Below are 15,746 nucleotides of genomic sequence, written 5' to 3' on the forward strand. Positions count from 1 at the left end.
CTGTAGACCAGGCTGGCCTCGAACTCAGAAATCCGCCTGCCTCTGCCTCCTGAGTGCTGGGATTAAAGGCGTGCGCCACCACGCCCGGCTTTATTTTTCTTACTGAACGACAAAAAAATGTTGGAAATAATGGGAGTTGGTTTTACAAACATGAACAACCCAAAATGTATCACTGGTTGGGGGGAATTTATTTTTCAGTTTCATGGCAAGCAAGCTGTCTGCGGGAGGTAGAGTTGGCAACAGGTGGGAAGGGTTTGAACTGTATGCCTTACATCCTTTACTAATAGCAAGCGCTTCTTGTAATGGGCTCTGACTGTAGGAATTCACTCAGATTTCAGATCCCCCACCCCCCCAGGTTTAGCACCGCTGACAAAGAGCGAGTTAGCAATGGGAATGTGATGGTGGCCCGGTGGGTAAAATCAGACGACCTAGAAGTAGCTCCTCTTCTCAGTGTTTAAATTTGCTTCAGCAAATGGTTGGCATCAAATGCAAATGACTCCATAAACATTGGGGCAATGAAGATAAGCTGTCATCAGGTCAGTAAGAGAGACTCCTTGCTGCAGTGTCTCCTGTGATCATGCAGCAAACTGTGGGGCTCCTGTCAGTTATGCAGGCTAAGCTCTGGCATCTTGTGGCACCCCAGCATTGGCTGGGTGTTAGAAGACCTGTATTGTTTGGGTGGTTTAGGATGCAGGTGCCCGGTAGGAAGGCTATTAAAGGTATCGTAGCCTTCAATTTCTTACAGGTGAAATGAGCAGGTTATTTGGCCCCCAGCTCAGTACTCATTGTGAGTAACACAACCACTGCGGAAGTTTCCCCAAAACGTTCCTGGGTGTCTGCTTTCTAGGGTCTTGAAAGTACTGATATGGGTTTTTAGGTTGAAATGGAGTGCTGTGTATTACCCAAACTTCTGAGAAAAATACAATCCGATATTGTGCAACCTATAGACTTTAGGAATTTGGTTCTCTTACACTGTTTACTATGGTGACAGTTCACACTCTAAGACACAGTAAGAACAGAGGGCACTGGGATTTGTGTTGCCTTGATTTTTGACCTCAGTTTATGTATCTAGCAATCCATCCGTTCCCATTCAGTAGCAAGTCAGTGAACTGCTCATATGTAGCTGTTAGACACCACACTCAACACTGAACTTTTAGCACATAAACCTTCCCACTCGGAAAGAAAATGATTGTCAGCAGATCAAGCTGTGCTAAGCTTGGTCTTTTGACTTTTCCTCAGAATCACTGGGAGCAGTTTTATAAAAATGCAGATTTCTGGGTCTATTCCAACTCCACTGAAGTGGAGTCTTGTAGAGTTGGTCCAGGACTGAGAAATTTTGTCAATACTCATGGTATTTCAGAATTATTAAGGAAGTTGAGATTTGAGAAAGTCTGCCAGGATAAATGATGTGAAATAAAGCATAGGAAATGAGGCCACCGAGGCCAGCTAACACAGAGCCACCGAGGCCAGCTCACACAGAGCCACCGAGGCCAGCTCACACAGAGCCACCGAGGCCAGCTCACACAGAGCCACCGAGGCCAGCTNACACAGAGCCACCGAGGCCAGCTCACACAGAGCCACCGAGGCCAGCTCACACAGAGCCACCGAGGCCAGCTCACACAGAGCCACCGAGGCCAGCTCACACAGAGCCACTGAGGCCAGCTAACACAGAGACAGAATGCTGCTGAAGTGAACATAGGCTCATTGCACTGTATTAGACATAGGTCTAGTATGCTGTAATTTCAGATAAGTATGGATACATTTAAAGATAAATGAGGAGGGACGAGGGGAATTCTGTCTTTTACCTCTTATCTCTTTGAGAGAAGTTACAGTACTAGAAGACTCCTTTTTGTCTATGGAAATCCTCACAGGTGAAGTTTTGTGTGGAGAAATGAGGGTAAGGAAGAGGTTTTTTTTTTGTTTGGCTTTGCTTACTTTTATGTTTGTAAAACTTAATGGTTTAAATTTTTAATTTTAATTTAATGAATTTATTTTAGCATGGTAAACGCTTATCCTGCCATTGTGCTGGTTAGTTTTATGTCAACTTGACATAATAAAGTGAACTGGGAGGAAGGAATTTCAGTTGAGGAATTGCCTCCATCTGATTGGCCTGTGAGCATGTCTGTGAGACATTTTCTTAATGATTGATGTTCAGCCACCTGTGGGTGGTCCTGCGCCTAGGCAGGTGGATCGGGACTGTACAGGAAAAGAAGCTGAGCAAGCCAGGGAAGCAGTATTTCTCTGCGGTCCTTGTTTCATTTGCTGCCTTGGGTTCCTGCCTTGACTTTCCTTGAAGACAGACAGGCTGTAACATATAAGCCAAATCGGCCCCCTTTCCTTCCCAAAGTCTTTGTGGTCCGTGTTTTATCATTGCAACAGAAAGCAAACGAGGACAGAAGTTGGTACCAGACAGTAGGCTGTTGCTGTGGTGGGTCTGGTTGTACTGGTTTTAGGGAGGATTGTTGAAGGATATTAAGCTTTGGGCTAGAAAAAGTATTGAGTACTCAGGCTGCTCTATGGAAGCTTGATAGAGAAGAATGCTGAAATAAATGTAGACAACATAGTCCTGGCTTGTGAGACTTCAGAGGGATGTTTGAGAGACCCTCGTAGACTGTAAAGTGGCTGTTTGAATATTAAGTTTGAATTAAGGAAAAGAGTTCATGTGTTTGAGGAGACAAGAAATGGCCTTAGAAGAGGTTGGAGGGAAGATGATGAACCAGCCTGCCTCCATCTTAGGCGTAAAAGCCATCTTATAGTAAAGACAAACTAGGATTATTTTTGTTTTTGATTAAAGCCCTGTTTCTCAAGGATTGGGCTAAGCTCAACTTATAACCCTTAACTACAAATGGTTCTATATTGCATAGTCCAGGAAATGACAACTGTGTCTTAATTTCAAAAAATTATAATAATCATATGGCAACCCTACCTTTGTTTCAAATGGTTGCTATAATGGTTTCAATTGCTATAATGGTAGCTACCTTGTTTGACTACCTGTTGTTATGACTACTTTGTTATGACTACCTTGCAATCATGTTTTGTTTTAGGAGGTCGTTACGACTAACTTGGTATAGTCATGTTCTGTTCCTGTAACCCTGCCTATTTTGCACGCCAAATCTCCCATTTGAAAACCTTGCACCCCTGAGCTACAAAATCCTTGTCTTCACATCCACTGCTGACTTCTTGAACCCCATCTTAGGAGGAGGCAGCCCATGTACATGGGGAAGAAAAACTTGCTTTAATTAATTGGTCTATGGTCTTTCTCCTCACTTTGGGATTAACAAAGGGATGAATGATGTGATTATAGTTTAAGTAAAATATGTTTAAAATGGGCATTTATAAATTATAATCACAACAATAAATTTGCAAGAAAAAAATGGAACCCATGGAAACGAAACCTTTGCTTTATTGTGACAATAGATGCTGGTTAACTGTGGCTGAAAAATCAATGTGAGGATCAAGAGACAAGCATCACTGAGTAGGAATCTTCTGAGAATTCGTTAGTATTTCCTCAAGGTCAGCACATGGAAGGTACAGACAAGAGGAGGGCAAGGTTGTCTCTCAAGCTGACAGCTAAACTTGGTGATCTTGGTGGCATGAAAACTGCAGCATTGACGGGGTCATGGAGCAGAGCTGAACCCTCTGTGGCACTCTGTGGCAGTGTTGGAATCTCATGGAAGAGAGGCCATCTGGGAAGGTATAGCCTCAGTTGCCATGCAGACCAAAGACTGGAGGTATCATGGAGAGAAGTTGAGGCTTGTCACTATGAGAGGACAGGAAAGGCCATTGGTGAAGACACAGCTTCACCTACAGTGGAGACTCTAGCATATTGCTAATGACAAGACCATGGGGCAATCCCCAAGGACAGTATAAGTATAGAGTTAGCCTGTGAGACAAGTTGAGTATGCTGTGGCAGAGCTGGAGAGTTTGAGCTTCCAAGGGCTTTTGGAGCCCAGAAGATTGTGAGTGAGTTTCAGATGTCAGACTTTGAGCTGCAGGATTTGAAGCTACACTGCTGGGCTTTGGTTTTGCTTAAGAATGCTTGTTTTTATGCCCAAGTCCTTCAGTTTTGGAAGAAAGTGGTCAAGTTACTTTTTATCATACCGGAACCCACAGCTAAGTGTCTTTGGTCTTTAAAAAGAATCATTGAACTTTTAACCTGATGAATATTTTAAAGGCTGTGGGACTTTTGAAGTTGGACTGTGTTTTCTATTATGAAAGTAAAATGAAAACTTTAGAACTCACAGGAATGAAAAAGTTGTAGTTTCAGGTTGTTATGTTTGTGTGTAAAGTTAATGAGTCAATTGTGTGGGTTAATTTTCTTCAACTCTTGATATAAACTAGAGTCACCTAGGAAGATAGACTCTCAATTGAGGAGTTAACTGACATCAGATTGTGCTGCTGGGCATGTCTATGAGACATTTTCTTCTTATTAATCAATGTAACAGGGTCCAGCCCACTGTTGGCAGTACCACCCCTATTTAGGTGGGCCTGGGTTATATGAGAAAGCAGGCTGAGCAAGTTGGGGAAGCAGCTTTCCTCTCACTTTCTGCTTTGACTTCCCTGATGATGGACATTTAATACAAATATACCCTTCCCCCACCCATAAGTTGTTTTTGGTCAGAATGTTTTATCACAGCAACAAAAATCAAACTCAGATAGTCCAGTCCTTTGTTACCAATATTTAGGCACTGCATGATCAACATGGTGAATCAATGCAAGAACTTCTGTCCTTTCCTTATTTTGGGGAGGAGGTGAGATACCAAGACTCCTTGGATCCCAAGTGTGTACATTTGCACTTAGATTTCTGTCAGTTACACACACAATATACCAACTCTTTTGAGGGTGACATGAGTGTTTATAATCACACTTTTGTGGGGGCACAAGTACATTTATATCCATATTTCTGTCAGTTACACACACACACACACACACACACACACACACACACCACACTTCTGTGATTCACATGCACATATGCACAGTCTTACCCACACTTCTGTGGGACACATGCACTTTCACAACTAAACCTTATGGGGCACATGCAGAATCACATCTACATTTTGGTGTGCCACACACAAATATACACCCACCCTTCTGTGGGTTGCTGTCCTGCCTCCTGCTTTCTTTCAACCCAGCATTGATTTGTATCCATTCTGCATCAAGTTAACATCTTGATTTATGTGGCAAGAACAAGTTTTTATGCCCACATGTGGGCTGACCCCTATGACTTTTTCTCAGAAAAAAAAAAAAATTACCAAGTGCTTTGGGTTTTTGTGCTAATGAGCATTGGAAAGCTGTCAGCACTTATTTCAAGTTTTGTCCAAGTCAACATTATTGACCTTCACCTAATGATCTGTGACACAGATGTGTGCATATGGGTGCATGGGCACACACACACACACACACACACACACACACACACACACACTCATGCCAAAGATCGAAAGTGGAAAAACAGAAGCAAGGAAGGTTAAGAGGAAGTAATATGTAACTTATCTTATATCTAAAATGTGTAAGGTCACTTCAAAGAAGGCCAAGGAAAGCTAGCATGCCCTGGGTTGTTGTTAGGCCAATTCATGTTGCAGTTTTCAGGGTGGTTTTCTATTTTGTGAGGGAAAGCTAATTTATATAAAACACATTTCTGAGAACCCTTGCCATGTATGATGCAACCTCTTCTGACAGGGATGGATGAGTCTGGGCCTCTTCTGGCACATGTGTGTCTTCTGCAAGACACACCTTCACAACCTTCACCAAGGTTGACCAGTACTCTTGTTTTGGCTGGGAGTGTCTTTGTTTTAGTAATAAGATATCCCTTGTAAGGGAAAATCTTGACATCTTGGGCAAAATAGACTGGCTGGTTATTCTAATCTACCTAGAATCTATCTGAGTACATAGGCATTTTATTTCAAAAAACAAAATTTAATATCATATTTCTGCTTTGTATTTTAAATTATCTGTATACTCTACAGCTTTTAGTAAATGTACACAATGATGATCTCTTTATGGTACTTTTATATACATATCCTGTTTTGTTCATGCTTATGCCTATCTTTCTCTATTGTCGCTTTACCCTCCCTTTTCACCATAGTATTTTGTCTTCCACACAAATGTTTTCCTTTTCTGCCATTACATTTCTCTCTCACAGTCAGAGGTTCTGAACATGAGAGAGCATTCAACAGTTTCCCTTTTATTTTCTTCCCATTATCCTCTGTTGTCCCATCCTCCACTTAGACTCTTTCTTCCTCTCTCACTTAGTTCCATTTAGGTTACTCACAGAAATTTATTTTCTAGCATGACATTTAATTTTCTACAGGTGTCTTTCTTTAGTGGAAATCTATAATTTTGTTTATATAAGCATATTTCTATACACATGCCACATACGTAGGTGGAAAGGCAATTAAAAAATGAGAGGTCTCATGGGTGACTGTGTAGATTAAGTTGCTTGTGAAACTGACCCAAATCCTGTGTTAGAGGGATGTTAACTTTTGGATCCAGCATCTCCCTCCAACTGATGCTCAGAGAAGGTCTCTCCCTTCTTGTACAGTCCACACATTAAGCCAGAGTCAAGATCAAGAACTTGATTTCCCTTGACCTCTAAGCGTAGATTTTTCTTTTCTTTTGAAGTTCCAATGTGTCTGAAAGTTGCTCTGACTCTTGAAGCAATTGTTTGGTTCTAAAAGATGGAGCATCTTTGTACCTGGGAGAAGCTCATTCAGGTTGTATTAATTGCTGCATGAGATTATGAATTAATAGTAGGAAGCAGTGGCAGATTCCTCTCCCATTGTGACGCCATCTCCCCCTGTGATCACCAGCACTACTCTTTGGTAAAAAAAAAAACATGAGGTTAAGAAGTGTGTACAGTTCTGCTGTTGATGAATTCTGATCCTGTTATTTATATTAATATTTCCAATTAAATTTTATCTTGAAATAAGAAGTAGAGAGCAGCATGTGCCAACTGCCTTGTCTAGAAGGCATTCAATTAAATGTTGAGCGTTAGCCTCTCCAAAGACTTACCCACTATCTTAAGCCTATATTTTATTTATAAATGAAGCTCAATAATCGGAACCAGAGTCTGTGTCTACCATCTGTTTTCTTCCATCTCTTCCATTAGATCTAAAGGAAAAAAAAAAACCATCTAAAAACAGAATCTTAAATTTAACTTGAAAAATCCCAAAGCCAAGCCAATGTTTTTGTTGAGAGATTAGTCTGTATCATGGACTGTTTCAAACTTGGCCTTTTCTTCTAAACTGAACTGTAGTGTTAAAGTAGCCTTTCTTCTCAGAGATGTGGATCAGGTTTTAAGATGCCAGCAAAGACCCAATGTTGTTCAATTAGTTGAGGAGAGAAAATTGTTGCTTAATTTTTCTTTGATGTCTAATTTTATTTCCTTAACTAAGTGTATTAATAGAAGTCTTTACTAGGATTGGGAGTACGGTTCAGTGGTTAAAGCACTTGCTATACAAACCTAAGAATTAGAGTTTGGGTCACCAGTAAATGCTAGGAGAATGTGGAAACATACCTGTGACCCTAGTACATATGAGGTGGAGATGTGATTTTCAGAGCCAGGTGGCTAGCTATAGTAGACAGAGGGCTCTGAGTTCAAGTGAGAGACCCTGACTCAATACATATAGATTGAAGAAGATGCCTAATATCAGGCCCTTATCTCTGCATTCATGTGGACACATGTACATGCATATACACTCTCACATTTGTGTCCACACTCACACAGACAGCATACACATATGTACATACACTGTACACATACATATGCAAAAATGAGAAATCTTTTATTATATTTATTTCCCCCTCCAAAAGGAAGCCTTGAAAAAAAAAATCAGCATTACTCAATGTTCTAATATTAGGGCATGAGAGTGCATTTGTATTTTACAGCATCCTTTAAATTTGATAGTTCATGAATGCAGGTATCTCCTAATGCACCCTTGCTACTGTTCTCGATGGTGTCTACCAGATGGAATTAACTGGGACCTTCTCAAGATGAATGTATAAGGGATTTCTTATTTATTTATTTATTTATTTATTTATTTATTTATTATTTTCTTTATTTACATTTCAAATGCTATCCCGAAAGTTCCCTCTACTCCCCCCACCCCCGCCCCTGCTCCCCTACCCACCCACTCCCACTACTTGGCCCTGGCCTTCCCCTGTGATGGGTCATATAAAGTTTACAAGACCAAGGGGCCTCTCTTCCCAATGATGGCCGATTAGGCCATCTTCTGCTACATATGCAGCTGGGGATTTCTAGATGGGGGTAATATTGGATGGTGCTAACCAAGGCTGACTGGACTCCTGAGTGAACCAGTCTTGCTAAGCATCCTCTGGTTGTGCAGCTGCCAACTTGATTGCTATTGATCTCTTCTTTGGTAGGGAATCATCCAAGATGGCAAGATCATCTTCATGCCGAACGGCTTCATCACACAGTGTCCCAACCTCAATCGCAGTAAGTAGCACATAGGCGTTTCTGACTAAATAGTATGTGACTTGTTCCCAGTGTCAGACAAAAACATCTGTAAGGAAACGCATAAGTGATGTAAGATTGACTTGGCGGACAGTAAAAGGATTATCTGACGTCGATATTACTGGGTCTTTCAAGGTTGAAACAAGATTTTGTTACTTTGGCAATTACAATTTGAGGGCAAGAAAGGATTAGACAATGGGTTCTGTATATTGCAACAAATACATATATTCAATAGATACATATTGAACATAAATGTATGTTTAATATAAAAATATATATCTCACAAAATTATTCTTTAAATCTTTGACCTGAGTGTGAGTGACTTCTTGGAAAATTTCAATTTCATATGAGGATTTAGTTTACAAAATATCATGTTCTTTTTAGTTAATGGCTTCCTTTTTTCATAGTTTTAATTATTAATAAAAATGAGGGAAACGGTGTTAGGAACAGAAATCCTCTGTCACTTCCCTCAAATTTTAATCTCAAGAAAGCGAAACCCCTTGTATAGTTACGTATCTCTGCTTTCAAATTTCTCTCTCTCATGTGAGCACAACATTAACACATGCCTTCTGTTTTCTTTATTGAGCTTGTCCAACATGCAGTGATTTCCTGAGCCTGGTTCAAGGCATAATGGATTTGCAAGAGCTTTTGGCCAAGATGACTGCAAAAGTAGGTGTCTAAATTCACTGTGATAGTATGTCTCTTTGTCCTACTTGGAATTTAGAGCAATACGTTTTAATGGAAACACTTTTAGCTTGACATGTGTAAAGTGCTGTAGCAAAATGTTTTATTCTTGCTTGAAACGAGACTGCCTGTAGTAACACAACCATTGAGGTCTTTGATACAATTAGGCTGTATCACAATCATTTTCTTGAGATGTGCTAGGAAACAGAACACAGTCTGTATCACTGGAGGTTCCTTGTGAGTGGAAAGAGAATTTGCCCAGTGGCTAGGAAAGCAGACAGAATGAGAGATGATGATAGATGGGCAGAGTCTCTGCACTTGTGAGCTAATGCATTTTGGATGTAAGAATAATTGGCAATAATCAGGAGGGTAAAACAGCTATCATGAGCAGATTTCCGTCAATTCGAGACATTACATCAAGCTTCTAATATGTGACTCATTTGCAGATTGGTCCTGAGTTAAACGAAGGGGCAATGATACCTTCGTTGTATCAAGCGGAATACCCACTTTATCATTTATGCAAAAGATAGAGTGTACAGCTCTGGGATACTCCTGGGACCCTATTTAAGATACAAAGAGGCAAAACAATCCCTCTGAAATGCTCATGCTGAGTAGCTGTGTCCCAAATGTAAATAATTAGGGCCGTTCACATGTATTCATGAAGCATGGTTCCGCATGAGAAGCTGAAGCCTCGTGGAAAAGGGCACTGAAATAAAAACAAAACCAAAATGAAACAGAACATGCTGTTGTTACCGGAGTGATCAGTCCTGGACACAGATTCTGGCCTAGGGCAAAGGAAGAATTAGGTTGGGCCAAAGAGACATACGCTGCAAAAGTAAGGATTTTAATAACAGTGAAAATGATACATTAGTCCCAGTCTACCTGTGGCTGACTGCTGCTGGCCTTCAGCTCTGGCATGTGGACATATAGTGGGAAGTGGCTATGTGATTGCGAGCCATAGATTGATCACGTCGTGGATGACAAGCTTTCTATCTCAAACTAGACTTTTGGCCAAGACATCTTCTTTGAGCGTGTGTGTGTGTGTGTGTGTGTGTGTGTGTGTGTGTGTGTGTGTGTGTGTGTAGATGGGTGCACCCATGTATAGGTATACCCAGAATTCACTAATGACTGTGTTGGTTGGCCAATGAGCCCCAGAAATCCTCCTGTTTCTGTAGCCCCACTGCTGATGTTATAAGCAGGCCAGAATATTTGGCTTTTTACCTGGGCAATGGAGAGTAAAGTCAGATCCTCACACTAGCAAGGGCAAGCACACAAGCCACCAAACTGTCTTCCAGTGCCCCAAGCCAAATCCTTTTTTTGTCTGTGAAAGACAGAGAAAGCTTTTGTAAAGAGAAAGATGGAGACCGAGGCTGGAGTCCTAAGGCATTAGCTTTTCACCTTTAGAGTGTGGAGGAAATTTGAATCACAGTCAATTATTCGCCATCCCAGCTGGTGGCACACAGAGGCTTTTATGCCACATTGTCTGCAGCAGCTTGATCTCAATACTGGTAATTATATTTTAGCATGCTAGCAAATTTTTAGAACAAGACACCAGCCACTCAGCTTCAGGTGATGACTGGCCTCCATTCTCAGCTCCCAGGATGCTCTTTTCTTTCCCATTCTCCCCCATTGTGGCCAATGCCATTTTTCTCCTTTGAGCTGTGCACTGTCTAGGAGACACAATGAACTCTAACCTTCAAACATTATTATGTAAAGTGGGCATTTGTGAAGTGGAAGACATTTAATTGTGGGAAATTATAAGCTGAAAATGGGTTCATTCACCTCCAAACCTGCTCCCTTGATGCTTTGCGAATTTTTAAGTCTGTTCCTTCTAAATTAGCCAGATGTGTAATTCTGCAAGGGAGTGTGCCCGTTTTCACTGCATTGTTTGAAAGCTATAATGGAAACTGAATACACACACACACACACACACACACACACACACACACACACTCTTATACCTAACTAGCCAATGGTAGGCTTTTCCAGTTCAAGAGGCAAAACTTAGGATACTGTGTATATATTTGTTTTATTAAAATATAATGATAAATAACCTAGATTATAACTGTTGAAAAGTTTAAGAACCATTCTTAGCTTACAGGCTATAAAAACAATAACTGGTAGACAGGATTTGACCTATGGAACTACATTGATGTAGAAGAAATGGGAAACGCATTCATTAGGCAAATTTATTGAGCAGTTTCTATATGCTTGATCCAATGCTTATCTTTTATGTTCACCATCCCCTTAATTCTCCAAATAATTCTGAAAGCTTAGCTTAATTTGTCTACATACATCACAGAGGAGAAGACTGAAGGTCAGGATGGGTAGGTAGCTCTTCTTGGGAAAACAGAAGGCAGACTCATGACTAGAACTCAAGATTCTCAGACCTTGAAATTCCAGCCATATCCAAGAAACTTTGTGGTTAGAGAAAAGACAATTGTAAAGAGAAATGTGTAGAAGAGAAAAGGTGGATGTTAAATGGTGAATAGCAAGAGGGTGGAGTTATCAGAAAGGAAAAGGAAGAAGAAATAAGAAATGCCTACTTCACTGAGCTATGGCCAAGTTCTCAGGTTCACTGTAGGGAGTGAGTGTATCACCTGCAGCCACCCAGTGAGGAGGAAGTCGTGGCCAGGAACAAGACTTTTTACCTCACTCTTTGCCTCTGAACTGCTTGTTTTCCTTGGAAACTGGTGATTCTTTGAGCCCTGGGTTGACATTGTGTGTGCTTCTGCCAAGTTGATGAGGATTCTTCTTTTTATATCATCTGACTTCACAAAGTGGCTCTCCCAACCAAGAGTAGGCCAGGTGAAATTTGTGAGAAGAATTTGTAAAGAATTTCTCAAGGACAATTTTTTCTCTTTTTTTCCAGTGGTAAAGTCTGAACAGGAAGGCTTTGTGTGTGTGTGTGTGTGTGTGTGTGTGTGTGTGTGTATACAGTGCAAGGATTACCCTTTCTGTGCTATGTATATGGCTTACTTCCTTTCCATTTACCCTCCGCAGCCTTACTTTTATGTGGGAGTTTCCTTTAAAGGCCACACTCTTAGACTATATTATCTATCTGCCCCACTCCCATGTAACAACCATTAAGATGGGAGCTCAAAGGCTCCGAACTTCACCAGAAACCTTCAGGGTACAGGCTGGCCTTGGCACTTGCTAGTCACCTGGGATCCCTCTGTCACTCTACTTTTGCTTCTGTATCATTCTTTTGAGGTGCATGTATGGTGACTTTTGAGATTTTTACTTATGCATTAGACATAGGGTTTTTAGTTCATTCAAGCAGAGAAGTCCTTCTGGGCATCTGGTCTACCATCTTGGTGGAAACAGAACATCATTTATCCTTTTGACAGATTGAAGGATGTGAGGCCAATTGGGAGTTTGATACAGTTCCAAGATGCAAAGAGAATTGGATGGCATCAGGTCTTCTTGGAGTCAGGGCTTATCCTCAATTAAATAAACCCAGCGTGACAAGTGTTAGTGGGACATGATTGGAGTTTGGTTTGGGTTATCCAACAGCTGTGATTTCGACACAAATATAATCAGAGAGCTCAGGGCAGAGATGGAGATAAGGATTTGGAATCATAATGACCTGAGCCTAAGCCTTCTTTTGTCACTGTTGTCGATATTCCTAGTCTTGAACAAGCCATTGGACTTTTCCACCTGCCACATCCCCAGCTATAGAGATAATTATTTCTGCCATTAGCCTATGAGTTTTGGTGCAGGTTAGTGATGCATATTCAGTGAGCATTGGCTGTTATTCATACTGGTAAGCTAGGAACCATCAGTAGTCTCTAAAGAAATGTACAGATTCCTCAGTGGCTAGGCATCACAAATACCAGCAGCATCTCCTAGGTGCTATCAGGCCTTTCATCTGTGGCAGGAAGAGAGGAGATGTGAGATATTTTATATGATACGTTATATATGGGTTTTCATGTCTGCGTTGCAGTGGAAACCTCAAGGTCCTTCTGGAGAGCACGTCCAGAGCATGGTGCCTCTCCTCGGTATGTGGTCCTAGGTTGTATTAAAAAAGAGAGCCGAGCAAGCCATGAAAGGAAGTGAATGAGCAGTCCCTTTATGGAATCTATCAGTTCCTGCCTTCGGGTTCTTCCATTGAGTTTGCCTTGCCTTCCTCTCCTGATAGACCATCAACTGTAAGCAGAAATAAACCTTTCCATCTCAAGTTGCTTTTGGTTAAGGTCTTTATCACAGCAATGAAAAGTAAGTAAAACATTACCTTTCTGAGACTGACCTTGTTTCCTTACATAATTATCTTCACTTTCATCCATGTTTTCCCTGTAAACATAACTTCATTATTCTTTATGGCAGAAGAAGAATCCCATTGTATGTATGTCCACATTTTATCCATTTCTCTGTTGTTGGGCACCTTGGTTGGTTACCCAGCTTAGCTTTGTGAACAGAGACTTCCAAGTCTTTCTGTGGTGTGCTGATCTGCTACACACTGAGAAGCAGCATAGCTGGGCCATATAGTTTATCTGTTCTCAGGAGCCTCATACTGATCTCCATAGTAACCGTACTAGCGTATGTTCCCACTCAGTGTACAAGGTCCCTTTTGTCTGCACCCCCATCAGCAGCTGGTTTTATTTGTGTTCCTGAGAACTGCCATTCTGACTGGGGTGAGATGGATTCTCTCAGCCCATTTCTCAGATGGCTAAAGTCTTAATTATGTCTTACGTTGCTGTGATAAGAGACCCAGATAAAAGCAACTTAAAGGAGGTAAGGCCTACTTGGCTCTTTGTTCCAAGTTCTAGTTCATCCTTAACTGGGAAGTTAAGGCATCAGTAACTCGAAGCAACTGCTCGGATTGGATCCACAGTCAGGAGCAGAGAGCAGTGAATTGGTGGATGAGTATTCAAGCTTACTCCTTGGCATTTAGCTCAATGTTCAGCACAGAAAATGGTGCTTCCCACATTCAGGATGGGTTTTTGCACCTCAGTTAACCAAATAACCAAATTAAGAAAATCACTCATAGGCATGCCCACAGGAAAACCTAATCTAGACAAGTCCTCACTTAGACTCTCAAGCCAGGAAATTCTAGATTGTGATCAGTTGACAATTTAAAACCAGCCTTCACAGTGAGGGTGAACATTTTCTCATGTGCATATCGTACTTCATTCCCCGAGAACTGTGTTTTCCTACATTAAGCTCATTTGTTGGTATTTTTCATGTTCAGTTTTTAGAGTTCTGTGATACTGAGTTCTAAGACATTAATCAGAGTTAGCTAGATTTTCTATGAATGGGAATTCCTTTTTGAAAATGTTGTTTACTTAATTTATATTTGCATGCACACATATGTGTGTGGCACAATGCCCATGTGTTGGTTAGATGACCACTGTCAGGAGTCATTCTTCCCTTTCATTATGTGTTTCCTGGTGATGGAACTCAGTTCTTTATGCTTGGCAACAAGCAGCCTTACTTGTTATACCAATTCGCCAGCTCCTAGAGTTGGAATTTCTTAATTACTTTTATCGCTGAAATTTGTGTAGGCAAATAAAGTTCCATGTAGAGTAGCATTTCAAGCTATAACATATTTAATTTTGGGACCTTTCTTGTTTGAGGAACTCAGTGATGATTTTCCAATTAGGATTGAAGGGTTAACAATAGAAGATTTACATTTCCTCCCATCCATATAACAAGCATCAGATAATACTTCAAAGCAGAAAGGCAATCTACTGTATGACTAATGTACTCGGATCCATTCATTGACCTCTTCCTGTGAAAAAGCCCTCTGCTGCCTGTCTTCGAATGTGTAGAGGTAGGAATAAATGATTCAGTCTGTGGTTGCTTAGATAAGTGCGAGAACAAAGGTAAACACAATGGAGATGCAGACCTGAGACTCTATCTGTCTGGGATCTTAGGCATCCTCAGAGAGAGAGGCAGTTGTATAGAAATAGCTTTTCAAAATGAATTTGTATAAATTCAGCATGCTCCCACCAATGGCAGAAAATGTAATTCATTTCTTTTGACTCAGAGCTGTTTTTCTCCTTTATTGTTGTTATAGGATTTAACAGAGGAAAAGAAGGCAAGATTACATATTAAATGCCTTTGAAAAAATTAGATTTTTTTACCTTAATATCCCTTTGCCTTTGTTATATGTTTATTAAACTCTCCTTATTATACAGATTAGGGCTTCTCCATGTTGCTAGACAGAACTAAATATATTAAAAATCAAAAGAAAGTTCAGACATGAAAACAAGATGCATCACATTAAAAATGAAGTTTTCTTAGAACTGGAGCCTCACAGATCGGCATAGCTCAGCTTTGTTGGATGGACACTGGTCATCACAAAGGCTGACCTCAGATGAGCTCCCATGTCACAGAACTTCATTCGGTAAAGCTCCCTCTCGGATCATGGGGGCTTTAAAGACTTTCCTTCTTGGCATTACACAGATGCTAGAGTTGTTCTAGATTTTCACACTGAAGGCACACACATACTTCCTGTTGAGCTCACAAGCCCCATTTGAAGCTACTTTTAGCAGGTATATCTAGCTCATCTCTGTTTTTGCTCATCCCCAGCTCATGTAGGAACTACTGGGGCTAATAGATGGAGTAAATATAGTGAGTGATG

The 15,746-nt window shown here is 40.8% G+C and overlaps 1 protein-coding gene across 1 annotated transcript in view; it reads left to right on the forward strand.

Moving 5' to 3' along the window:
• The window catches only part of Nell1 (neural EGFL like 1), an 827,697-nt gene that overhangs the window by 209,173 nt on the left and 602,778 nt on the right, over positions 1-15,746 (forward strand). The window contains exons 6-7 of the mRNA XM_021189273.2: positions 8,386-8,458; positions 9,063-9,145. Of these exons, the coding sequence (XP_021044932.1) occupies positions 8,386-8,458; positions 9,063-9,145 (156 nt within the window). The remainder of the gene's footprint in view (positions 1-8,385; positions 8,459-9,062; positions 9,146-15,746) is intronic.

Source organism: Mus pahari, chromosome 1 (genome assembly GCF_900095145.1).
Source record: "Mus pahari chromosome 1, PAHARI_EIJ_v1.1, whole genome shotgun sequence".
In the NCBI taxonomy this organism is placed as follows: domain Eukaryota; kingdom Metazoa; phylum Chordata; class Mammalia; order Rodentia; family Muridae; genus Mus; species Mus pahari.